Source organism: Talpa europaea (genome assembly GCF_964194135.1).
Source record: "Talpa europaea genome assembly, chromosome: 1".
Classification (NCBI taxonomy): domain Eukaryota; kingdom Metazoa; phylum Chordata; class Mammalia; order Eulipotyphla; family Talpidae; genus Talpa; species Talpa europaea.
Genome location: NC_140073.1, coordinates 50,045,840 through 50,072,659, shown reverse-complemented (window position 1 = coordinate 50,072,659; position 26,820 = coordinate 50,045,840). Strand labels below are relative to the sequence as shown.

Sequence of the window (26,820 nt, the reverse complement as noted above, 5' to 3'; positions counted from 1 at the left end):
GAGCTTTGGCTATTCGGGGTTTTTGTGAATCCATATGAATTTCATCAATAATTGTTCTATTTCTTTGAAGAATGACATTGAAATTTTGATTGGAATAGCATTGAATCTGTATATTGCTTTTGGTAGGATGGCCATTTTAATAATGTTTATTCTTCCAATCCATGAGCAGGGGATGTCTTTCCATTTCTTTGTGTCTTCTTCTATTTCTTTTAACAGTGTTTTATAGTTTTCTTTGTATAGGTCCTTTACCTCTTTTGTTAGATTTATTCCAAAATATTAGATATTTTTTGTTTCAATAATAAAAGGGATGGTTTTTTTGATTTCTTCTTCTTCAGATTTATTGTTTGTATATAGGAAGGCTACTGACTTTTGTGTGTTGATTTTGTATCCTGCCACTTTACTGAACTGATTGATGAGTTGAATTAGTTTTTCTGTGGAGTTTTTGGGGTTCTCTACGTATATATCATATCATCTGCAAATAGTGATAGTTTGACTTCTTTTCCTATTTGGATTCCTTGGATGTCTTTCTCTTGTCTTATTGCTCTGGCTAGGACTTCCAGTATTATATTGAAAAGCAGTGGTGAGAGTGGACATCCTTGTCTTGTTCCAGATCTTAATGGAATTGCTTTCAGCTTTTCACCATTGAGAATGATACTGGCTGTTGGCTTGTCATAGATGGCCTTTATGATGTTGAGGTATGTTCCTTGTATCCCAAGAATTTCAAGGGCTTTTATCATGAATGCATGTTGCACTTTGTCGAAAGCTTTCTCAGCATCTATTGATATTATCATATGGTTTTTATATTTCTTTTTGTTGATGTGTTGGATAACGTTGATTGATTTTCGGATGTTAAACCATCCTTGTGTCCCTGGAATGAATCCTACTTGGTCGTGGTGAATTATCTTATGGATACATTGTTGGATTCTGATAGCTAAAATTTTATTGAGGATTTTTGCATCAGTGTTCATTAGGGAGATTGGCCTAATTCGTCTCTGAATGTTTGGTAGAATTCATTTGTAAATCCATCAGGTCCTGGGCTTTTGTTTTGGGGGAGGTTTTTGATTACCATTTCAATTGGCTAATGTAATTGGTCTGTTTAGGTCTTCTATTTCTTCTTTATCTAGCTTTGGGTGATTGTAGAGTTGTAGGAATTTGTCCATCTCCTCTAGATTGTTGAACTTGTTTCCATATAACTGTTCATAGTAGTTACTGATTACTCTTTTGATTTCTGCTGTGTCCGTTGTGATTTCTCCTCTTTCATTTGTGATCCTGTTTATTTGTGCTTTCTCCCTTTTTTCCTTTGTGAGCCTGGCTAGGGGTTTGTCTATTTTATTGATTTTTTCAAAGAACCAGCTCTTGGTTTCATTGATCTTTTGAATTGTATTTTTAGTTTCAATTTCATTTTTTTCTGCTTTGGTTTTTATTATTCCTTTTCTTCTACTGGTTTTGGGGGTTTTTTTGTTGTTTTTTTTTTCTAGATCTTTGAGCTTCGAGATTAGGTTGTTTCTTTGAGTTCTTTCTTGTTTCTTGATGTGAGCTTCTATTGCTATATATTTTCCTCTTATTACTGCTTTTCCTGTGTCCCATTCATTTAGGATATTGGTGTCCTCCTTGTCATTCAATTCAAAGAATTTTTTAATTTCTTCTTTGATCTCCTCATTAGTCCAGTGGTCTTCCAGTAGTGTGGTTTTTAATTTCCATGAGGTAGGAAAGTTCCTTGCCTTCCTTTTATGGTTTATTTCTAGTTTGATGCCTTCATGGTCAGAAAAGATGGTTGGTATGATTTCAATCTTTGTGTATCTGTTGATGTTTGTCTTGTGCCCCAGTATGTGATCGATCCTGGAGAATGAGCCGTGTGCGCTTGAGAAAAATGTGTACTCCGTTTTTTGGGGGTTTAGTGTTCTATAGATGTCTGTTAAGCCCAAATGCTCTAGGTCCTTATTTAGAGCTTTAGTTTCTTTACTTATTTTTTGTCTTGTTGATCTATCCATTGTTGATAGTGGTGTGTTGAAGTCTCCCACTACATATGTGTTTTCTCTGATGTCTGTTTTCAGAGAGGACAACAGTTGTCTGATATATTTTGGTGCTCCTTCGTTTGATGAGTATATGTAAATGAGTGTTATTTCTTCTTGAAGTATTGTCCCCTTGATCATAATGTAATGACCATTGGGGTCTCTTTTTATTTTTTTGAGTTTGAAGTCTGTTTTATCTGATATAAGTATAGATGTTCCTGCTTTCTTTTTTGGTCCATTTGCTTGTAGGATTGTTTTCCATCCTTTAACTTTGAGCCTATTTTTATCTTTTGTAGCTAATGTGTTTCCTGGAGACAGCAAAAGGTTGGGTTTTGTTTCTTAATCCAGGCTGCAACTCTGTGTCTTTTTATTGAAGAGTTTAGTCCATTTACATTTAGAGTTAATACTGATATGTTAGCATCTGTATTTGCCATTGTGTTTGTCCTTCCTTTGATTTTATTTATTTATTCTTTTAATAACTTTTTTTTTTGGCCTTCTTTCATTGTTATTCATCCCTCTGAGGTTCTGGCTTTAGGATTCCTTGTAGTATTTTTTGGAGTGGGGGTTTAGTCTTAATGAAATTCCAGAGTTTCTGTTTGTCTGGGAAGGTCCTTATTCTTTCTTCATAGAGGAAGGAGAGCTTTGCGGGATAGATTATTCTTGGTTAGCATCTGTTTTCTTGGAGTCTGTTGACTATGTCCCTCCACTCTCTCCTTGCCCGCAGTGTTTCTTCAGAGAAGTCTGATGTCAGCCTGATTGGTTTTCCTTTGAGTGTTATCTGTTTCTTCCCTCTTGTCAGCTTCATTGTTTTTTCCTTGTCCTGGATTCTTGGGAGCTTTACTATTATGTGTCTTGCTGTATTTTTCCTTTCGTCGTGGAAGTTTGGTGTTCTTCTTGCTTCTTGTATATCAATTTTCAGCTCCTTCTTCACATTTGGGAAGTTCTCTTCAATTATCTCCTGGAATATTTTCTCTGTTCCTACATCTGTCTCCTCTCCTTCTGGAATTCCTATAACTCTTATATTTCCTTTCCTCATGGAGTCAGATGGTTCCCGAAGTCTTTCTTCATTCTTTTTCCTTTGTACCTCTCTTTCCTTTTCTGTATTGGTTCTTTTTATTTCTGTGTCTTCAAGAGTACTTATTCGTTCTTCCATTTCATCTATTCTGCTTTCATTGCTTTTCCCAGAGTTCTTTAGTTCCTCCATTAATTCTTTGATCTCCTGTGTTTCTTTTGCTTCCCTCTTTACAGACTCAATTTCATTCTTCTGATCATTGATTATTTTTCTCATATCATTGTTTTCCTTTATGACTTCTGTCAGTTTTTTAATCACAGCAATTTTAAATTCTCTTTCTGGAAGTCTCAGAAGTTCTTCCAAGTTACTGTCGTTGTAATCTGGAGGGTGGTTTTCTTTTTGTGGTGTGCTTTTTTCCTGAGGAGTTGTTAGGTTGCGTGTGGTTCTTCTACTCCCTACTGTCTGTTTTCTAATTTGTCGTATGCATTGGGACACTGTGTTGCTCGGACTGGCCGGCATCTTGGGTGAACTTCTCCGCTCCCCTCTGGCTCCTCCAGGAGCCATCTCTGGCTTCTGAGCGAGCTTTTCTGCTGCTTTCAGGCAGTCTTTACTGAAGAAATGTACCTGTTCTAAAATGGCGATGCGGGACTCAGTCCCTGCACTTCCGGTCTCAGGCACACTCTTCTGCGCGCCCGGTCTGCCCCGGCCGTGGGTGCCTGTTCCCTCTGTGGGCTCAGACTGCTGGTCTAAAGGGGCCTGGCGTGGGCTAACTTCCCAGCTGGCCACTGTCTCCTCCGGGAGCCTTCTGCCCTTTTCAAGCAGACTTAAGAAATTTCCCTGTTCTATGGAGTGTTAGTGACTTTTTTTTTTCTGGTCGCTAGGTGGCGCCAGAGATCTCTCCTATTGTCCTTGGGGGGCTGTTTTTTGCCCCCCCCACCCCGTGGGACAGGGAACAGAGCGGGAATGGTAGGGTAAACCTCAACAGCTTTGGGGTGCTGTGTCTGCCTTGTGCCCCACCGTCGTGGAGAACCCACGCCCCGAATTTCGTGCCCCGGGTCTCAGTTCCAAAGCCCTCAGGTCCAGGACGCGGGCTGTAGCCCAGTTCAGTGGCGCGGGAATGGCGCCTTTTGCACACGCTCCCGTGCCTGGGCGCCTGCCTGGTTCCTGCTCACTCAGTGAGGGACTTTCACCCCAGTGAGGACCATCTCCCGGCAAGCCTAGGTCGCAGGCGCGGGGACCTGGGCAGCCGCGATCCCGATCCGTGTTTGCTTTTCAAGCGCACCAAGCGCGCAGCTTTTCCGCGCAAGCTTACGGGCCACCCGGGGCTGTGTGCGGGTCTCCCGGGGTCTTTGTTCTTCTCTAATGGCGCCCGGAGCCGTTCGCTCACCGCCGCGGCGAATCCTGCAGGGTTCTCCACAGCTCCTGTTCACAGGGTGTGGTGGCTGCAATAGTTCCTTTCCACTCACAGTCCCGCTTGCTGCGGAGTTTGTTCTTGTTGGTCGTTTTAGTTTGTTGTTTTCCTCCTCTCTGCGGGTCGGAGAGTGCCGACTCTGTGGGTGGGGGAGGGGAGCAGGGTTCTGCGCTTTCCTCCCTTCTGGTCCTCTTTTATGGCAACTTTCTTCTTCAGGCAGTTTGCTGGAGTCGTCTGTTTATCTTCCGTGTCCCAGTTCTCACTGGGTCCTGCCGCTTTTCCTCCCTATTAACTTTTTTTAATGGGAGATCATACTCACAGCGTCTCCTCGCCGCCATGTTGCTCCGCCCCCCTCGACAAATGGATTTTTGAGCAAACAGAGCTAATTCTTTGTTTTTCGGGCTCATTCCCTTTGTCTGACAGCCTGAAATTATTTTATATGCTTGGTCCCTGCCCCCACAGCCTCACTCATGTTATCCGTATCTGTGGAATATTACATTTAATAATAATCTTAATAATGGCTTCTAATTTTTGAGTATTCACAATGCAACAAGCCCTATGCTAAAGGCTCTCTAATGGCCTCTTACCCCTTTGGGGCATTTGTGTTATTCCCGTTTTTTACAGGGACCTGAGGCTTAAGGCCATTTAACTTTTAAGATGTAGAATAGGGATTTGAAGGTTGGTTTTCTAGGCCTTGTGCAGGGCTCCTCCACAGATGCTTGCTCTGTAGGCAGGACATTCCAAATTTTCTCCAGAGGCATCTGGTTCCTATCTTCCCAGAGGCTGTGCCTTTTTATTTCAGTTGCTTTCAGAGCCCCACACCTCATTTGTCCAGTCCATACTCTTAAGAGAGCCACTCACTGCTTTCCCGATGCTGGCCTCCCTGCTCTTCTGTAGCGAAATGTGCCACAGTGTCTTGCTGTACACTTCTGGGTGGCTTCTTTATGTGAGTGTCATCCTGCCTTACAGTTGTCCCCAAAGCCCCTTAATGAGACATGAGCCTGGTCACCCGAGGGACCCTGTTCTTTGAGTTCTGCTTTCCCCTCACCTTCACTTTCCTGCATGACTGAGGAGAGATTAACCTTTTAGCCTCCCAGCCTAGAAGGGGGCCATCCTTATTTAAAAAATAAAAATTAAAAAAAAAAGCCCATTCTGTTTTTCATCCCTCGGCTTACAGAGTCTTTAACTCATTTTACCAAGTTCCCCTACATTTACAAATATCAGACCTTTATAGGATAAAAGCATCTCGTCTGAGTCAAAAGACGAGGGGGTTAGGGAAATTCTGCCCAAGCAGTCACAGGTGTAGACATCCATCACCCTGGCTTAAAGAACATCCCTTTATTCTGGTGCCAAGAAGTCAAACCATCCCCTCCTACCTCCCCTGCACACCCTTGTCACTCTTTAAGAGCAAACTTCTCCTTGGGGTGGCAGATGCTTTTTCCCTCCAGATAAGAAATACATCAAGGTAAATGTGTGCAATTCAAGAGGAAAGTTGACAGTCATAAATACCAGAAAAATGTCACAGGACACTAAAGGAGTAATGGACTAGTCCTGGTGGCTAAGATGAAAGGACTTTGGCTCAAATTCCGTTCCCTTTCATTATGTGGTGAGCATTTCCCTCATCCCTGTCTTACTGCCCGCATGGTCCCTTGCTTGCTGTGGTTCTCTGCCTGTGGCCAGCTGCATCCACTGAGAAACCCGACCGCCTAGTTCCTGAAAGAACACGTCCACAACTTTGTCATCTGCAAGGGGACAGGTTGGGTGCAAATGAGGGCAGCCAAGAGTGGTTCCTTCTTCTTTTAAGAATAGAAATGAAAAGGAGAAACCCCTTTTAAACCTCAGATGGTAAGAAGAAGCACTTTCATACGTTTCCAGGAAACTTCTGTCCCTGTGTGGCTTCCCTTAGGAAAAGGAAAAACCTGCTGTTGTGCAAAGTGAGAAACACTCCTTCCTTCTGACTGTGACATTTTCTCTTGTTATCAGATTCTACTATTATACAACAGGTCATCACAGTGCAGCTAGTTCATAGGCTGTAGTTAGGTCCTGCATCAGAGCAAAGTCCAGTGTCAGGACAGCAGTTCAGAGGCCTCCATGTAGTAGGAGCAGAAGCAGGGAGAGCCTGTTTATTCACACACCACTGCCCTCTTAAACAGGAAAGAAGGACTTGATTACCTAACAGCAGGCATACAAGAAGCAAGCAGATCTGGGCATGGACTTAAGAACTCTTTTACCCCATGACATTCCCCAGAGCAGATCATCATAGTGGGAATTAAAGAATTCCTTTTGGAGGCTTTGGTGCACCTTTTCTTGGATGGAAGCTACCTGATTTTTCTTAAGAGAGGTCAGTTTTCAGAGGTTAGTTTTAAAGGAAACTTGACATTGGTATTCTTTTTAAGGACAGTATTTTTGTCAAAAAACAAGAATATTTCACCTTGAATCCTAACTCCTTATTTTAGGACTTATCTGTCTCTTCGCCTCTTCAAGAAAGGCCTTTGGTGAAGCAGAGTGGGCAGACACACTATTGCAGGGGTTTCAGTCTCTCCCCAATGGGCCCCAGAACAGGGCAGCTGGAAGAGGCCTCCAGGGGTGATGGAATTCCCCACACACTGTCACAGAACCACTCACCTCTTGGCCTTCAACAGAGTCATCCACTCCTAGAAATACCGCACACGTGAAAAGGGATTTTTCTTTTTCACACTGACTTTCTCATCACTGAGACTCCCACTTGCATTTGTGGAGCCCAGTTTTCCTAGTCCAGACGTTAAGGTAAGATGGATCAAGTTGCATCATCAAAAGCATATTTTGGGATGTCTTTTGCAGGCATTTTATGGGTCTCTTAAGTCTGAGACTTGACCTCCAATTTCTTTAGAGAAAGCTGAAAATCATAGTTAAATTTAAGAAGGTGTCTAATTTCTTCCTGTTTCTTTGAAAATACAACTAACATCACTTCTGTGATGGCTATTTTATTCGCCTCAGTGCCCCTTGTCTATAAAAGTCTCGAAACATGTGTGGGAAATGCCAGCTCATGATTACATTTGTAAAATTCCAACCTTGACCCCAAAGCTGTGATTGTTCAAGATGCCAGATATACAGAATTATTTACTAGACTTCAGGAGAGCTGTCCAATTGTATAAATCTTGATTCTTAAACAAAAGCCTCCTCTGGGAGTACAGATCAAAATAATACTCTGATGATGCAATTACTAGAGTGAGCAAAGCCAGACTTCACCAGAAAGAAATTTCAAAGAAAGCCCGCAGAATCTTCTGGAGTTCTTTGTCCACTTTTGAATGGTAGCTCTCGGGTTTCTTCTTTGTAATCAGACAGTCCTCACCATCACTCATGAGGTGTCAGTGCCTGTGTGATAACCCAGTGCTTATCCCTGCCTCAGAGCATTCTCTCACAACCAGAGCTGTGGCCTGACGGAACAAATGCTGGCAGAGAGGGGGAGAAAATGGACAGGGATCCACCCCCAAGTTATCAGAGCAAGAGTTTGAATTTTTGATCATTCCAGGAGATTCCAGCTCACACAGGGGGGATGGGAAACTGGAGGAAAGTTACTGGATTTTGTGAGCTCATTGACCATGGACTCATTGATTCTTCGCCCAAAGAGAGAAGAGCCTAATGTTTCCCAGATCTAAACTAGAACCTCTCTTTGATGATTTGTCACCCATCTGAAAGAAGTTCAGGTGATTGTAACTACCCAAGGCACCACATAGAACAATGGCCCTTGCTTAATTTAGCCTAACGTGTACCAGTGATTCAACTATTGGAGGTCAACCTCAGGATCCTAGAGAATAAGAAGGAAAACCTATTGCCATTTTCTCTATGACCTTTGATAGAAGCTGTGAGGCTTCTTGGGATTATCCTAAGAGAACATTTTGGAAATTTCTCTCAGTACAGGCAAGCCTAGGTCAGAGGTCATAGAAATACTAACGAGCTCTAACCTCTTACCAGAGACTGAGTCTGTCTCATAACTTTGTGCCACCACTATCTTCAGCTCCTCACACAGTGACAGGAATATAAAAGGAACATAGAAAACATTTGCACAATATTGAAAGCTCACTCAACTGCCATACTTTTATTCCTGAAGCTCCAAGGAGAAAGATGCAGGGATTTTGTGAAATACTGAGTCTGCCATCCACAAGTTGGTACTTCAAAATGATGATGAATTTTTAAAAGACTTTATCAAGGGCACATGTGCCAAGACTTTTAAACAATGACAGCAGCAAGGACGGTATGGACTTCTACATATGCCTTTTATAAATACATGGCATTGGACTTCGAAGACCCAGTTGTCACTTTCATCTTCAATAGCCAGAGACAAGGAGGTGCCATTCTAGTCCAAGAAACTCTTGGACTTGATATTGACTAGCTGTTATCAGCTCTTTATTTACAGTGTGAGTTGAAGTTACAGTATGTGTCTGGGAAGAAGCTCTTGATTTGTGGAGTCAGAATTACTGAAGTTTTGAGTATTTACTTTTGTCTCCTGAAACACACAACTTTGATTGCAACCTCAATCTGCCTCGGACATTTCTACAGATGCTGTTCCTGCCGGTGGTCTAGAGAAATCAGTCAGCATTTTCAAAGGCATTAAAAAAATATTTAATGGAAATATTTATAACTAATTAGCTGTTAAAAATGAAATGCCATCAGATGAGAGAGCAAGGCTCATCATGAGAGCCACATCACCATAAAGTTTGGAGACAACCAGTTTTTCCTGGGCAGAGGACTTCTTCAAAGTGGATAGATACTGGAGAGAGGAAAGCCATTTGGATCGCAGTAATGGTGTCTTATCCAGCATAATTGTCCTTGCCAACTCTATGAGAGAAATCTAAGCTTTCTCCCTCTCTACTATATCTAGTTTCAGAGATAATACAAGGACATGTAATTATGACTCTCAGAAAAATCTCTGCAGACCTGAAAGCTAAGAACACCCATTGAACCAGAGACCCTGGTGATCCTGTGTGGTCTTGTACTCTGATGCCATAGCCGGGGAGGTGAGGTCTAGGAAACTTTAGATAACTTTGTGAAATTAGATAAACAAGCTCAATTGAGTTGAAAGTGACAGATGAACCAAGAATGAAGAAAGATTTAACATTAGTGAGCTGTTCTTCATGTGGGCTGACCCTATTTTTTAATTGTTTGGTATTTCACAGCTTTGTTTATTCCCTCCTGCTTAGTAAGTCACTCTCCTTCACTTTCCCTTATTATCTTATCTCAGGGACTGCACATCATCTGTAAGAATGAAAGGGAAGTTTGCAGGCCCAGTTAAAATCTCTTCTTCCCAATTTTCCACTTGGCTGTGCAGCCTCCAGTCATATATTTCATCTTGAAAGAGACCACATGCGTACCTGAACCAAGAACATAGCCTCTTATCCACCAGTCTTTAGAGGAAAAAATATATATATGTGTGTGTATTGATGAACCTCAACAATATCTGTCAAATCTAGAAGACTGAAAAGAGAAATGTATATATTTTTATGGAGGGTAAGAATGTTCTTACAGTTTATAGAACCCTGGAGCTTCCAGATAAGGTCCCACCATTACAGTCCAGTCTTGTCTCATGGCCTATTTGATTCATGTGTGAAATTGAGATAAGGATGAGGCCCAGCCTGGAGAAAGCCTCAGATCCCCTGGGAGATTGCCATCTGCCTAGCCTTTGTGGGAGCACAGGTTGGGGAGCTGGAGAAAGGGAGGCTCCTGGCTCTGACTGCAGATTTGGTGGGGAGGTGAAACGGTATTACTGATTTATGCTGGGAATGAAGACATCTGCCCAGCTCTAAATACACAGCCAGGATCCCTCGTATGTGCACAGTGGGGCTTATTTCAGAGCAGCACTTGACGCCTTCACAAACAAGCAAACCTTAAATTGCCAGATAATTCAGTGCTTGGACGCAACCCCTCCATTGAACAACCAAGCATTCATCATTCTATCTTTTGAGTTAAAAAGCATTGAGAAGTAGTCAGGTTTTCTTTTATTTTTCTTGTTTTTTCACAATGACATCCATTGCCCTACACCTCACGTTCTGTGTAAGATGCACAAGGAGAGCTGCATCTTATTTAAAACACCAAGCATTCCACATTCAAGTACATGTGGGTAGTTGTCTACGTAGAAAAGTCAAGAACAGCAAACATAATCTAGTGGTGCGTTTGGCCAAAGACTGAACTCATTTCCCTAGTATATATTAGAGATGATTCCAATTTTGCATATTTCTAAATTCCAGCTTCCTGGGAACACCTCTGCCAGCAGAGTGGCTTGTTCTTGTCCATCTGTTTCCCATAAAGAGATGTTGGATCCCATTCTGGCTGGACAATGGCAAGGTCTAGTGTTCCATTAAGCTCACAAATCCAGAGTGTGGCCACTTTTGCAGCTTCCCATCCTCCCCTTTCTCCCTTTTCCTTCTCCATGTGTCCTTGTTGATATGATCACATTTCCAAATGCCTGGATCGATCACAGATCATGTGGAAGCTCCTCTTGGCCCTTCCTGGGGAATGTGCTTGCTGTCCCTCCCTCTCTCTAGCGTGGTCCTGTCTTTGGTTTTATTTTCCCCACCGTGGCAGGTCTGTCCCAAACATGGGGGGGCCTCCCCCCTTTGTCTCCGTACACCTGGCATGGTTATGTGGCAGGCAGAACTGCACTTACTCGATCCTACCTTAAATGTCCTGTCTTTTATTTCCCAAGCGCACTATCTGGATAGGGTAGTTAAAGGTATGGTCTTCCTTCCTCTATTTTCCTGTTGTCTTTGTGTGTGTGTTTGTGTATGAGCATAAAAGAAGAAATGTGTATATAAAAATGTGTAAACACCCCAAAGCATGGTGTTTAGATGCTGCCACTTCCCGCCTTTGTCCCAGCCTCCACAGCCCAGGGGATGGGTTTTTGGTCACAAGGTGGTTGATCTACCTAGAATGTCATTCTTCCTGCTGAAGTCTCAATCTGTTTGTGATATTACCATTGTGCTGTTGTCCTTCCCTCCCCATACACACATACACCCCCTCGCCCTTTCTACCCCATCTCATGCCATCCTGCCCATCGTTTCTGGCCCCTGGTCCATCAGAATTAAGATGCTGGGGACCAGCATGGTAGTCTGAGAGAAGAGACCCCGGGGCAAGCTAAGAAATCTTAAGGACTACATTCTACTACTATGTGTTCACTCACCCACTACCCCCCACAGAGCAGCCACTAGGACTGATACTGTGTCCCAGATGCTGTACCAGGCTCTGGAGAAATGGGAAGGAAACAGATCCCTCACTTTGGGGAATGGACAGTCTCTATGTGTTTTTTTTTTTTTCCTTTTCAGAGAAGGCCTGACTTTGGTAAGTCTTATCTTTGAAGAATGTTTTCTGCAGGCAAAGATATTCCTTCCTTTGTAAACATTGACGTACAGTAGACAGTGCCTAATTAATTTCCACATAGGACTCCCTGACCTAATTTGTCTCCAAATGATCAGATCGGTGCACTCCTAAAGTCTGCCAGCTGCCTGTGAAGTCCCACACTGCATTCATCTTTACAGCTGCAAGCCCTGACACTGCCTGACACAGACTCTGTGCTCAGTAGTTAAAGATGCATACACTGGAGTCAGACTGCCTGAGTTCAAATCCCAGTTCCAACACTTCAGAACCCAGCTACACTAGGCACATCATATAACCTCCCTTCACTTCAGAGTCTTTATAAAATAAGAATGAAACAGGACCTGCCTCCTAGGGAGAGCAGGAGCGTTCAATGAAATAATGAATGTAAAGTCCCTAGCACATGGGCAGTTATGATGCTTAGTAAATGTTAGCTGTGCTCTTTTAAATCATATTATGCTCACCCTTCATTTGGAGAAGGACTTTATTAACCACACTAATTTTTGAAATTGTGAAGAAGAAGGCTAAATTGGTTTTTAATAAGAGATAGCCACTGCTGTTTCAAAACTTATAAAAAGGGTTTTGGGGAAAGTGGTTTTCAATTGGGAAATCATTGCCAAATACAGCAAAGGTGTTACTAAGGCCCATCACATGGATGCCTGGTGTTGAGAAGCCAGGCTCCTCTCAATGCACAGTCTGCCCTTGGACTCAGAATAAAATCTAGCAATAAAATTCCAGCAAGAAGGAGTAGTACCTCTGAGCCTCTTTAAAACAGGCTTTTCGTCCATGATCATTATCAGAGGGATCTTCAGGATGGATTAAATTGAATAATGTTACCATCTAGTTGGTGGAATTTTTCCCTATTATGGAAAGTTTTTTCACATTGTTGAGTCTTCAGTAAGTGTTGTGAATTATTTTAAGGGAGCAGATACAATTTTACCCACTTGCTTGGAAAAGGAAACGGAAATTGAGTGGCTCATGCTAGGTCCCATTCCTAGTCAGTGGCCAATCCAGGATTTGGGATTTCCTGGCCTAATCCCCATTTCTAGCATTCTACTATCTGTCACCTGCGTCACTAAGAATGTACCATAATTTCCAGTTTTCGTTTTCTTAACCACATCTTCCCAATTGGCACCCTCACCAAGAAGTGAACCATATTCTCATTCAAGCCATACTTCAGAAAGTATCATCAGATCTTTAGCTAGATTCAGCCCATGAGTCATAACTTGCTTTCAAATACAAATGTTTCTTGCCAAAATCTAAAGCTAAGCTAAGCTCCTGTCTTGCCTACGTTCTAATATAATGGGTACTAATTGTTTAAAAAAAGATTTCAGAGACATACAATGCAAGTTCAGGATTTCTCAGAATAGAATAATATGCAGTTCAAACACAAGCCAACTTTTGTTCTTTGCTCTCCAGTTGCATTGGTAGACACTAAAGAAAAAGCATTCACTAAATGTGCTAAACTCGTAAGTGCCAGGAAATTTGGTGACCACACAGTAGAATGGTTCCTCCTCTCAGGTGGCCCACAGTCCAGCAAAGGAGATACTAAAATAATTTGAACAAAGTGTGATGAGGGTTATGATAGGGAAAGTTCAAGGCCACTTCACAAGAAGACATTCCAACCTCCAATTTAGGCAAGATTGTGAACCTCAACAAAAGCGTATGAGAAAGCCACTGGTAGTCCTTTAAAGCAGGATGATATGACCTTTGTGATTTGGAAGGATCTATCTGGCTACCCTGTGTAAAGGACTGAGGAATGGAGGCAAGAGACCAATTAGGAGACTGTGCGACATGTCATAAATAGGAGATGATGGCCATCTTGGCAGGGAAGTGACAATAGGGTTGGAAAAAATACAAGAGGATCAGAAAGAGAATCATAATAGGACATTTTAACACACGTTAGTTGCATTGCATAGCCCCTTTGCCACTTAACAAAAAAAGCGATACCCCCAAGGGTTCTGAAAGGCTTCTGGTCACACCTGATGCCAGCTTCAGGGGCGCTTCTTCATAGAAGGTTTAAGCAGAAGGCTGAAGATAAAGCAGTCCCTTATCATTTAAAGGGCACCATTTCTTTTGAGAAGCTTAGCCCTTCTCTGGTGAATTTAGAGGTGAATTTAGACCCTAAATTAACATTATTTTGGCTCTAGCAAATGCCTGATGTGAATCCTTCCAGAAGGGATTGTTAATGTCATTTGGGTTCTCTGAATTATTGATGATTTTCACAGTTTGTGAAATTAATGAGCTTCATAGTGGGTAAAGATGGGCATGTTGCTTTAAGAAAGGGAGTCACCCCAGAAGGGGACTCCTCATACTAGCTAATGAGGGTGTGATTATCCCTGAAGCAAATTGCTGGACAAGAACAAACCTCAATCAACCCACAGATGCTCAAACTCCATCTCGAACCCCCAAACTGACAAGACTGTGCAGACCCTCAGGGTAATTTGGTCCATCTGAAGAAGCGGTAGATAGTGTTCCCATGGTTTCCCTTGTGACAGAGCTTACTGAGAACTCCTCCTCAGGCAGGCAGAGCAAGCAACACATACCTACACTAGATGCTATGGGGTAGGAGGAGCTCATGCGAGAAAGATTCCCGAGTGGATTTCATGGAATGGAATATCCACATTACTGTAAATGGATAGGAGAGGAGGGGACAGAGTTTGAGGTCATGTTGGAAAATGTCCTGATAATCAAGCCTTGTTTTCCAGACATATTTGGCCACAAAAGCCTGTTTTTGAGGACATCATAAACTCACTTTGAGAAGTATTATTTGATGATAAGACCCATTTTAAATCCTTCCTGGAACAATGTAGAGTCTAGAAAAATAGAATATAAGTTTGTGTAAGAGAACAGAGGATAGACCTCCTCTCTGTATAACCCAAATTTGATACAGTCCTGGCATCCAATATGTGCTGAGTAAAGTGCATTGAAATTAAGAACAAAATAATCTAATTTGAAGTTTTTTTGACCTTCTGTGTGGTGTCTACTGTACAGGAAGTACCAACAGCTCATCTCATCCAAACCTTCATGAAAATGAGGAGGAAATTGAGGCCAAAAAGTAAAAGTAACTTCCCCAGAATTTCACTAGGGATAGTCCAGTAGGAAACACCAGAACCTAAGTCTCTTGTGTCATTCATTGATTCATTTCAACAAACATTTTCAGTACCTATGATGTGCAAGGCACTGGGTTAAGTCCAACATTATCTTTATGGAGTTTACATTCTAATCAGGGAGTGGGACATCAAAGTAATAGCAAAATTAGTAATTTAAGTATGCGTGGGGAATACTGCTGACAAGCAGAAGGACATGGGGCTAGGAGAGCATGAAGTGGTGGACTGGACTGGTACTCAAGGCCCTGACCATGTCTCTCTGCCTCCCACTGAGCTGCTTGGTGACCTCTGTGAGTAAATCACTAGGTTTGTATTTATGAGGACCATTGCTTTTACACAAAAATTGAAACAAGTTGGACTGACAAAGAGTTACTTTCTGGCTTGTGAATGTCTTAATGAAGTTATACAAAGTTAAAACAGAACAGTAATAATAACAGCAGTTATTTATTAAATACCTACTTTTGTATCCACTGTGCAAATTAATCAACATACATTATCTTATTAACTTCTCAACAACTCTTTGAATTAGGGGTGACCTCCTGAGAAAACTGAGGCTTAGAGATTTAAGTGATTGGCCAGCAATGACACAGGTATTAAGTAAAATGGAGGTGCTAAGATTTGAACTGAGACCTGTGCAGTTCCAAAATCTATGCTCTATTACACATGATTTTGTTAAAAATTTAAGATTAAATGGTATAAAGTTGGAACTGCCTTAGAAAATCAGGATCTGAAAAATAGAACAAAAAGTTCTATGATTGGTCAATGTTATTTTTATATCTAAAGTGTCTAGCACAGTGGTGACCCCTGGCAGATCCTCAGTATATAGCAGTCATTATCTCACTGCCCTGAAGCATCTAAACCAGGGCTTGGCAAACTATAGTCCACAGATCAACTCTGGCCCATTACTTGTTTTTGTAAATAGAGTTTTATTGGGACATAGCCATGTCCATTCATTTATATATCGTGTGTGGCTGTTTTCAAGCTACAGTGGCTGTGTTGGGCAACTGCAATGGAGCCCACATGGTTCACCAGCCTAAAATATTTATTATATGGCCTTTATAGAGAAAGTTTACTGACTCTGATGTGGTTAACTACCTTAGTTTTCTGTTTTGCCTTTTTGTGAGTTCTGTCTGAGATTATAGGTATGCTTTATATTCCCTTTACTCAAACTAGATGGAATGAAAAGGTACACAGAAGATTCGGATAATGTGTTGGAGCTATATATCACATCGTGCACCCCGCTTACTTGCATGATCTTATTTAATCCTCCCAACAATCCTATTTTATAAGGAGAATGAGATACAAAGAAATGGAAGCAGGTGGCTGGGTCATGCAACCTCTGTGTGGCAGAGCCAGCCTTTGATGTGGCTCCCCAGCTTGTGCTCTTACACAGGAGATGTTCTCTGCACTTTACAAGAGGCTTCATCTTGGAGCAAGAGAAAACAATTTACTACCAGTCGTAGCAGTTGGACCCTGCTTTCCAGACTCATTTTAAGTACAAATGAGGCTTGTTTAAAAAAAAGTTGGATTTATTGGAACTAAGTGGGGAAAGCAGGAGTCTGTAAATGCTGAGATGAGAAAGGATAGCCCATGTTAGCTACCAAGTCAGAATGCCTGGGAAGTCCCCTGCATGGCTCTGCTCCTGCCACCAGCTATTACAACTGCTTCTCCATCACTTTTGGGGTGGCCGTGCTGGTGGATTCCCACCTTTTCCAACAGGCTTCTGATGTGCAAAGATCACATAGTCTCCATTTGCTACTAAACTGCAGGAGGAACCCTGGTAGCCTTAGAGCACACTCTGTAAGTGTTGACTCCTTTCAGTGGAAAACAAGGTGGCCAGATTGATTGATTGATTGGTTGGTTGCTGAACATTTCACATCTAAATGAACATGCTCTTTTACTGTGTAATAACAGTAAATAATCCTTGAACACTAAAGTTTCAGATTCTAATTGATGGGCTATTAGTGAGTGCCTATCTTGGATGGCTATATTCACATTTGTCCCATTTAAGAATAATGTGTCAGTTTTCAGTTTGGCTTTGGGTTTAGCCATACTTGTAACAGTCAGCTGCTCATAAGAATAAAACAAATTAAGGACTATGCCTGCCAGTGCTTTCACATCCGTGCCTTTCCCCGAGACTGAGCAGGGACAGAGAAAAACAGTGGAGAGCATGCCAGCAAAAAGTGTGCTTTCAGACCCCCCTAAGAAAGGGCTTGGCAGATTTGTTAAAAAGAGAACTCAAATGAAAACTTAGGGGAAAGAAGAAGCTAGGTGAGCTATGGTAACTTAATAGATTCTCAGACATAGATTTCCAAGCCACAAACTCGGCAAGAGGGGATTAAAAAGGTGGTCATCTAAAACCTGTAAATCTACTTGAATAGTAATAAAAAGTCCCCACCTTATGAAGGGTCAAAGTAGAACCAAGGCAGAGTTTATATATTGCCTTGACCCTTCATGATTAAATCACCCGCAGCCCTCTCAGACAGAGGGCCACTCCCGTGTTGGGTTCCCCCATATTTTATACATTTCCCTTAGGGCACTTAGCAGCGAACTATTTTGCTTATACAAATCTGTCTCCTTTGATAGGCTACATGCTCCTCAAGAATAAAAACTAGGTCTGATTCATCTCTGGACTTCCAGCACTAGCCCCAAGAAGGTGCTTAATAAATGACAGACAGGCAAACAGATGTACACATGAATGAAATTAGGGAAAGGCAGCCTGCCCGTGCCTGCATTTGTGATCACAGACAGCCTAGCCCGTCTCTCAGGGTGGCCAGCAGACCTTCCTTGTGTGCAGAAACCTCTTCTTAGCAGCCGTTGATAAGATGGGAAGAAAACCACCCAAGCCCTCTTTCTCAAAGCAAAGACAGTTGTTTAGGAGAAAATAGGACAAAATAAATGAAAAGCCTAAGGTACAATACAATTGACCTAGTAACAAGAGCTGGGAAAATCACAGCCCTTTAGAAAAAGACCTAGAAGTGCTGAGGGGACATAGGGAATAAACAGAGAGATGGCTCCTTTGTTCCAAATAGATGGCAGAGACCAGAGAAACACGCCAGAGCAAACCAAGAGCAAGGACCAGACACAGAGATCCAATGGTCAGATTCTGACAGGTCTCTACCCACTGAGTCCTGTTCTAGAATCCCAATCACTTTTGAAAGAGGAGGTTTTAGGTGCAGAAGGTGTGAGTTTCAGACCTGTCCCCACCATTGCCTGGCTGTGTGACCTCAGTGTGTCCTTTCACCTCTGAGTCTCAGTTGCCTTCTTGGTAAAGTGGCAGCTGCTAATGTCTCCCTAAATGCTGAGGGCATCAATGTGCTGATGGATGTGAAAGCATTTTGTAAGTTACAGGTGGAGCGTGAGTGTGTGTGACTGCTATTGCTAGGACAATCAGACCTTGATTCTGCGTGTTTTGCCTTGCAGAGGGTTGTCCTGGCCTGTGCAATGGTAATGGCAGATGCACCTTGGATCTGAATGGATGGCACTGCGTCTGCCAGCTGGGCTGGAGAGGAGCTGGCTGTGACACATCCATGGAAACCGCCTGTGGTGACAGCAAAGACAACGATGGAGGTAGGGTTCTGGCACCCAGGGACCCCATGCAGCTCTAGGGGGTGGGAGGCACCGGGGTGGGGGTGGGCATGCTGAGTTAATGAGCACCAACACACCAGCTGTCCAGTCAGAGAGGCCTGCAGGGCAGGCATAACGCTGCACATGTGGTCTAAGGAATGAGTACATTTCACTATTCCATTTGAATTATTTTAAATTAGCTAATGTAAATGAAATTAATTGCCATCCCACAGTAAGTGCTGATGAGAAGGCATATGGAAGAGTTTTCTAACAATTCAACAGTGGAATGAGTTGCCTGGCAAAGTCATGAGCTTGCGCTCACTGGAGGTAGGTGGGAAGAATCCATCTAGAAAGTGGCAGAATGGATATTTCCAGGGTAGGGAGATCGAGTTACCTTTGGTTAAGGCCTTATTTCCTTTGATTCTGGTATTAACCCTCCCCAAGCACACCCTTGCTTTCACACCTGCTGCCTCTATAGCTTTGTGATGGAATTTATCTGTGCTGTTGGATTTTTTTCAAGAGCTAGACAGTCAAAACCCCAAAACAGAAGCTTATTCTTGTGGGACATTTAAGAGATGAGAGTGAAGAAACCCAGGATCTAATCCTACTTCTGCATCCCTTACTGACTAGTCTCTGGGCCTCCTGCTCCCTGTTTATAAAGTGAAGCGATTGCATGATGTAGAACATTCTAGGTCTGGTGTGTGTCCTAGAGTTAGCCTTCAGCTTTCAGTAGTGGAAACATGAGTGTAAATACAACCATCGTGTAGTGGGCTCTCCCACTTAGAAGATCAGTTGTTTCTTTCTGATTTAACCAGTGATTGAGTTCAACCATTCAACTGTTGGGAAAGTAAAAAGATAGGTACGTGGAAAAGGAAAATAAAAGCAGTAAACCCTTCCTTTCTAATGATGGCCTAACAGTTGGCATAGTCTAAATGTGTTTATGCAGGTCTGTCATATTTCTACCAAGGAACTTTCTCATATTCTACACAGAGTAGGAAACCAACAGGCCAGACATTTAGCACCCCAACCTTTGGGAATTTTCTACTTAGTGTGATTCTAAAATATCAAAGCACTATAAGGATTAAAAGGCCAAGTATATGCTATTGTGATTATTCTGGCTCATTGCCTTGAATTGCCTCCAGCAACCTAGAAAGGGCTGTTTCAGACTGCCGGTCTCTATCTAAGCCAGCTTTCGGTCCTCTACAGCTGCCTGCATCTCAGGGGTGGTCAGGCCTGATGCACCCCGCCTGAGCCCAGCAGAGCAGTTGTCAACAAGCAGTGCATGGACCTTGGGAGTTAGGCGGAGACAGTAGTCTCCTGAGACCTTCCAGGATTGAAAGAGCCCTTGATCAGTCTGAGACTTGTGGAGTTCATTAATACTCCTACTCATAAATATCCAGAGTTGTAGTTTGGGGCCAGGCATAGAGATGAATGAGTCTTGCCCTACTCTCCAAATGAATAAGAAAGAGCAAAGTTAAGTGCTAATGGGCTGTGATAGGTGCTATTGCAGAGGTGTATGGTGGTTGTGGCAGTAGGAAGATATTCATCAAGAAGGTGATACTTGAGTAAGTTTCTGTGTGTCCTAGAAAGGACAGGACTCCACTTTCAGAGAGATAATCATGGGCAAAGGCAGAGCAGGGCAGGCACACGTATCCCTTCAGGCAAGATAATATGCAATGATATTTGCTCTTCACAGGAAAGAGATGTCAATCTAAATTACCTGCATAATTTCCTCAGCATTCCCCTTCACTTGTCTGTGTAGGCACAATTCCAATAACTAACAATAACATTCAGGTGATTAGACGAGGAGAGAAGAGCCGCGCCATGAAGTCATTCCCTCCTCAAGAATCCAAGGTCTTAGCCAAAGTCTCTAAGCAGCTGTTGAACATCTGGACAACAAAAGAACTGAGTGCCCCTGAGAAATGTGGGGAGAGGGCACACTTCCCCCCCCCAACATACAGGAATGGTTATAAAGCGAGGTTCATTTATTTCCTCTCGTGAAACACAATACCAGTCTATCCTGTTTACGGTCCTTCAAAGCCAGCCCGCCCAGTGCTAGAATCACTGGTGTTTACATGGGCATGGGCACACGGGAGTCCAAAGCCCCACCATTATGGCAAGAGAAAGAGTTTTTTGTTATAGGAAATGGGGCTGATATAGACCCCAGGGGAACGGTGCCCCTCCAGCTGCTCTGAGATATGAGCCAGCAGGAACTGGAAAAGAACAATCAGAAAACCCTCAGTTGTAGGGGAATATGCCAGTTGAATTTATGGATTTGCATTATGAACTGAAAGGTGCTTTTATATGTCCTGTGTGTGCACGTGCATATGTGTGTGCATGTGTGTGTAATGCCCTTGTCTGCTTTCAGAAGGAGTTAGTGTTGGCCTTGTAAAATATGTTTGGGAGCATTCTGTCCTCTGATTGTTGGGGAAGTTTGAGAAAGATAGGTACTAGGCCTTCTTTGAAAGTTTGGTAAAATTTACTAAGGAAACCATCTGGTCCTGGGCTTTTGTTTGGGGCAAACTTGTGGTTACTGTTTTATTTCTTTCCTCGAGATTGATCACTTCAATAGCAAAACCATACAATGGTACCATATCCTGAGTTTTTCCATTCATTTGACAAGCAATAACTGAATGTCCATTCTGCATCTGGGCCTGTCCTGGGTCCTGGGGATTTAGAAGCAAATAAAACACAATTCCCACCCTTATGAACTTCACACTCAGGAAGGAGAAAAAAGCAGCAGGTGATTACAATACAGTGGGGTCATCACTGTGATGGAGCATCCACACACTCAGCTGATCTTATCAGATGCATGTATATCTCTTGAGGACTAGGTCCCTGTCCTTTGAGGCATCCACTTTAGCCAGGAAGACATCCCGTGGGTAATCCGAGTTGAGGAGACACTCGCTGGGGTGACTAGTGTCAGAGAGAGCTTGGTCATGGATTCTCAACTGTGAAATGAGGGAACACCTCCCCTATAGCCCACTCAGTTTGGGTGGATTTCCACCCATTGGGAGAGCCAAGGGGCAGGTACAGAGGGTCCCTGCTCTGCAGGTTGGCAGATGACACAGGCTGCCCTGGGGGCCAGAGGGGACAAAGTGATCCTCACTGGCCTCTCTGTCACTCTGGGTCTCAGTCACTTTTCATGGAGAGAGAACTAGGACAGGCTGTACCAGGCAGTGCAGGAGTGAGCTGCGTTTAGCAGGCTGTTTGTGGTCCAGACAAACACATGTGTGGGCTTCTGCCATCAGCACAACCCCTGCTCCTTTCCCAGGGGCTGTGAAGGCCAATGAGTGTGGACTAGTCTCTCTCCCTCAGGATGCTCCCAGTTATTTGCATGAAATCATTATCCAAACAACCAAATCTAATAGGAGCAGAATGAAATAATTTCCTTTATTTCAGCCATGGCATGGGGTGCAGCAAATTCCCAGATTAATCCATCGGGTGGAGGGAAATAGTGTGAGAGTATTACTGAATGAGTGTTCTGGGTTGATACAATTTAGGGACTTGGAGGAGGAATTAGCAGAGTTTAATATTGAGTAACAGCAATGGTAGAAATAGAGAGCATGGACTTTAGCTCCCTCCTTCCACCCCCCTGCATGTTACAGGCAGGGAAACTGGAGCGTCAGTCATACAGAAAGCAGCCATGCATTCACCCAGCGGAAGGTGTGTGGTATTATCATCCATTTATTATTTCCCTGTAATGAGGAAACTGAGGCTTAGCAAGCAGAAGTTTTCTGCCGGGTCACACAGCTGCAGAGTGGCAGAAACCACCCAGGCTCCAAAGGCCAGCCATGTTCAAGCTATTCTCGTGCCCAGACCTTGGACACACAGCTCCATTGTAAACCCAGCTGTGGCTCTCCAAGTTAGCTATGAACTCCCAATTTCTCTTCTTTCCCAATTTGCTAGGCTTAAAGCAGTCCTTTCCAAATTAAACTTGAATTTCAAGCTTCGTTAAGAATACTGTTGCAGTGTTTTCAAACAGTGGGACACAAAAAGAAAAACTACACAATATGGCTGCATTGGCTTTAGCTTTATTGATTTGTTTGTGTTTTCATTTGTGGTTGTTGTCTAGATTGAAAAACAGGAAACAGATCCTGAACGTGACCCCGTGTCTCCTGATCTCCAACCAGGGCTGCCCAGTCAGCCCAGCCTGCCTCTACACTCCACCCAGGGCACTATGGGTGAGGGGACCAGAGGGAAGAGGGGGGTTACAATGACTCTGACTCCCCACTGGGTGTGAGTTCCTCTGTGTGCCCCACTTGACAAAGAAGCTGTACTCTACTTATACAGTACCCTTGATGACGCCCTTTATGAGGCCCCACATCTTCTGTTGTGTTACACATTGGCCCTCTGATGGGGATGTTCTTGTCATCTCTGTTTCAGAAGTGCTGAAGCTGTGACCCAAAGGTGCTAAGTGACTATAAAATAAGGATAACAATGCCTACCTTGCAGGGTTGTGTTGAGAACTACCTGTGATGTATTTAAAGCACAACATAGCACAGTGATTAAAAGGGCAGGTTCTGTACCTAGACTGTCTGGACTCAAATCCTGGCTCTTGCATTTTGGGCTCTATGACCTCAAGTGAGTTACTTAACTTCCTGAGCCTTAGTTCATCATCTGCAGATATTGGTTCTTTCTCACCCTTTCCACTGTAATCATAGAAACATGTTGCTTATTATAAAATAATATATACTTATTTATAAATGAATATTTGTAAAGATTTGAATTATACTGTATATGCTACTAGATGCTATACAATTTTGTATGCTCTTTTGCATTTACAATTATAATGTATTTCTCCATATAGAAATGCATGTTGACCCTTTTTCACTTCTTATTTATTTTTTTAATGACACTTTTTTTAAGCTTTATTTATTTATACAAGAACCAGGGTACAGGCCAGATGCACAGGAGGATGAGAGGATTCACCAGAGACAGAGCGGGGAACAGAACAGGCAGACTGACGAAATACACTGCTGAGGGGAACAGCGGGAGAGACAGGAGAGGTCTGCTGCGCCATGTGGGATTCTCTCCAGCCAGCGGGGATTGAACCCACGCTGCAGAGGCTGCAGACAGCCTCACAGTGAGGCTCTCAACTGCCTGTGCCACCAGGGAGGCCTTTCACTTCTTGTTTAAAATTTGTGTTCCAAGCTGTTACTTGCTCATTGCTAGGAGGAAAAAAATCCAAATGCACATAAAGGAAAGTAATCATTTAGGTGCATTCCTAAGACCAGGCACTGTGCTGGCCACGCTGAGTACATGATCCCCAGCCTTCACCACAAACTTGCAAGGAAGGCATTTACCTGCAGGGAAGTGGAGGCTCAGTCAGCTGAAGTCATTTCCCAAAGACACACAGTGGATCACTGGATAATGTTGGGTCAGAACAGAACCAATATATAAAAAGAAGCCAGAATAAGAAATCCACTGGAACCCCTTTTTTTAAAGAGGCATGTATTATTTGTTTGTTTGTTTATACAAGCAATGGGTACAGTCAGAAGCATGGGAGGGTGAGAGAACTCACCAGAGCCAGAGAGGGGAGCAGAGCAGGCAGAAGGACCGAAGTACACTGCTGAGGGGAGCAGCGGGCGGCAGGAGAGGTCTGCGCTGTCATGTGGGACCCTCCTCCGGTGGCCGGGGAGCAGCCGGGGATCGAACCAGCAACCCAGAGGCTGCGGGCAGCTTCCCAACCTAGTGCTCAACCGCTGTGCCACCGGGGAGGCCCTGGAACCCCTTTTGATAAAGGATTTTTAAACAGCTTCAAGGTGTGATCATCTCTTTAGGTCCTGTTAGCGCATGAACAGCAATCATGGATTGCAACATAAATCACTGGTAGATTCAAGCTGGAAAAGGAAATTTTGGGAAAGCTAGGAACAAAGCCCTCTGTCCTCCCTTCTCTTGCCCAGCTCCCTTTGCCAAGTGGAGAGTTCACATAAAGCCATAGAATTTGGCCACTCTTCAGACTATCTCTAAACCACATTTCTTGTGATAAGAGGCAAGAGAAATTGACCTTTAAAAATCTTGTTCTGAGGGCCAGATAAAGATTTTGCACACCCGTCCAGAGAAGGCACAGAATTTATTATAGCAAATAACAAAATCTTCGCCCAGATGTGTAGAGAAAGGGATCAGAGCCGTTCCATCCCTAGAGCCTCCCTGAATACTGCTCACAGCCTGCTGGGAACCAGTTCCAGGGCCAGACTGCAGTCTGCAGCAGGGTGAAGTCAGCTGGCACGCTGTCGAGCTGGGGAAGGAGTTCAGCCTGCAGAGGGAGGGACTTGTGTACACTGTCCATGCGACCACCCTTTTAAGGGACCATGCCAACTACAATATAGAGGTTACTAAGCACGACTTTCCCAAACCGGCCCCCTGCTCCCTTCTGCTTTTGGCTTATTCTTGTCCATCCTTCTAGTGTCCCTTTAAGCACTCTCTCTTCCAGGAAATATGTCAGCCCCCAGCCTGAGTTGGGTTCCCAATTTTGACTTCCACGGGCCCCTCCTCATTTTTCTTTCCAGGCACTCTGACAACTCTGTCTGTCACACATGGTCTTGTGCCTGTCTGTCCAGTGCCTGGCACAGGGCCTTCCAGTCACATGATAGGTGCGAAATGAATACAACAGGCCTGTCCTGGGTCTCTGACATAAAGAGAGGAGGGGAATGGTTTCCATCACATCCATGGCCTGAAATGGGCCATGCCATGCCCTTTGATGTGGAGCCTTCACGTAATCATTCACTCATTTAAAGAATATGCTGCTTCCTGTGTGCAAGGCACTGCGCTGTGCATTTGGGGTACAGAAATAAACAAGTCCATTCCTGCCCTCTGTGGAGGGGAATCAGGGCAGGGGGAACCAGAATGGCCAATGCCCTGGCAGAGGTGAACTGTGGAAGGGTGGGATTTGTGAGAAAGGCGAGGGTCCACATTCACAGCTCTGCCATTTTGCTAGCAGGAGGATGTTGGGTAAGTCCCTTAGCCTGAGCCCCAGTTTCTTCACAGGTGGCATGAGGTTAGCCAGGCCATCACCTTCAAGGGAGCTCTCATGCTCTCCTTTTGTTTTCTGTGAAAGTTTCAGCAAGTTGGCCATAGGGCCAATGTACCTGTGGCTTAGAAAAGCCAGGAGGGGACCCCCACTGGCTGCCCCCATCTCCCCTCCCCCTGACTGCCTAGGACCAGAGAGGGAGAAGAATTCCATGAGGCTCCTCTGCTCCCTGGAAACTCTTAAAACAGAATGTACAGACAGGCACTTCCAGGCGGGACTTCGCCATTCCTGTGCTAGGGGGGCACCATCGACGGAGGGGCTCCAGGGGCTCCACAGACAGGGAGGGACACCAGCATCTGCTCCATTGAATGACTCACTCTTCACAAACCAAGAATTAGCAGTCCAGAGAGACTGGCAGACATTATGTTTCCAGTTTTGGGTAAAGAACTTGTGTCTCAGACACATGACAGGGTGTGGCCAAGATCTCACAGCAAGAGAGTGAGAGGTCCGAGGAGGACCTGGGACTTCAGACTTCTTAGCCTGGGTTTTGTTTCCCCCATGTACCCAGGACCTCAGTTCTCAGTGTCGGTTGATGCCCACCACAGGGTAGGCAGTGAGGAGGGAGATAAGAGGCCTGTGTAGGTGGAAATGTTGGCAGCAGCCCGTGCCTGGTGCACCATGCAGATTTCAGCACTGGGTGGGGCTAGAGGGACTCCAGGTTGGAGTTGAAGCACCAGAACCTTTCGGAATGTTTGGTGCTCCAGAGCCCTGGCCCTTTTTTTTCCTTTTCTTTTTCTTTCCTTCCTTCCTTTCTTTGCTCTTTTTTTTTTTTTTAAGATTTATTTATTTATTTATTTGTTTGTTTATTTATTTATTTATGCAAGCACTGGGTACAGTCAGAAGCACGGGAGGGTGAGAGAATTCACCAGAGCCAGAGCAGGGAACAGAACAGGCAGAAGGACCGAAGTACACTGCTGAGGGGAGCAGCAGGCGGCAGGAGAGGTCTGCGCACCATGTGGGACCCTCACCCAGTGGCCAGGGAGCAGCCAGGGATCGAACCGGCGCTGCAGAGGCTGCAGGCAGCCTTGCAACCCAGCGCTCAACCGCTGCACCACCGGGGAGGTCCTCTTTGCTCTTTTTTAATTGCAATTCTGCATTCTTTTTCTGGCCGATTTATTCTCCCTTCTCTTTATCTCCACTCCCACCAGAGGCCTATGCTGGGTATGGCATGGCTGCGGCCCTCCAGCCTGCAGCCCAAGTGGCCTGTGACATTTTCTCCCATGTTAAGAGGGCGAGGAGGCCTTCAGGACTGTGAGGAAAGAGGGTATTTCTAGGGTAAACGTGTTCTTCCCCAAAAGTGGGAATTTAGGGTTTAGGAGAACTTTATT

At 43.9% G+C, this 26,820-nt stretch overlaps 1 protein-coding gene across 4 annotated transcripts in view; it reads left to right on the top strand.

Moving 5' to 3' along the window:
* The window catches only part of TENM4 (teneurin transmembrane protein 4), a gene marked incomplete at both ends in the record, with an annotated part of 390,357 nt that overhangs the window by 273,284 nt on the left and 90,253 nt on the right, over window positions 1-26,820 (top strand). For 3 of the 4 annotated variants that reach the window (XM_084236342.1, XM_084236341.1, XM_084236340.1), the window contains 2 exons: window positions 11,118-11,144; window positions 18,316-18,462. In XM_084236342.1, the coding sequence (XP_084092468.1) occupies window positions 11,118-11,144; window positions 18,316-18,462 (174 nt within the window). The remainder of the gene's footprint in view (window positions 1-11,117; window positions 11,145-18,315; window positions 18,463-26,820) is intronic. The other variant, XM_084236339.1, reaches the window with a different exon arrangement.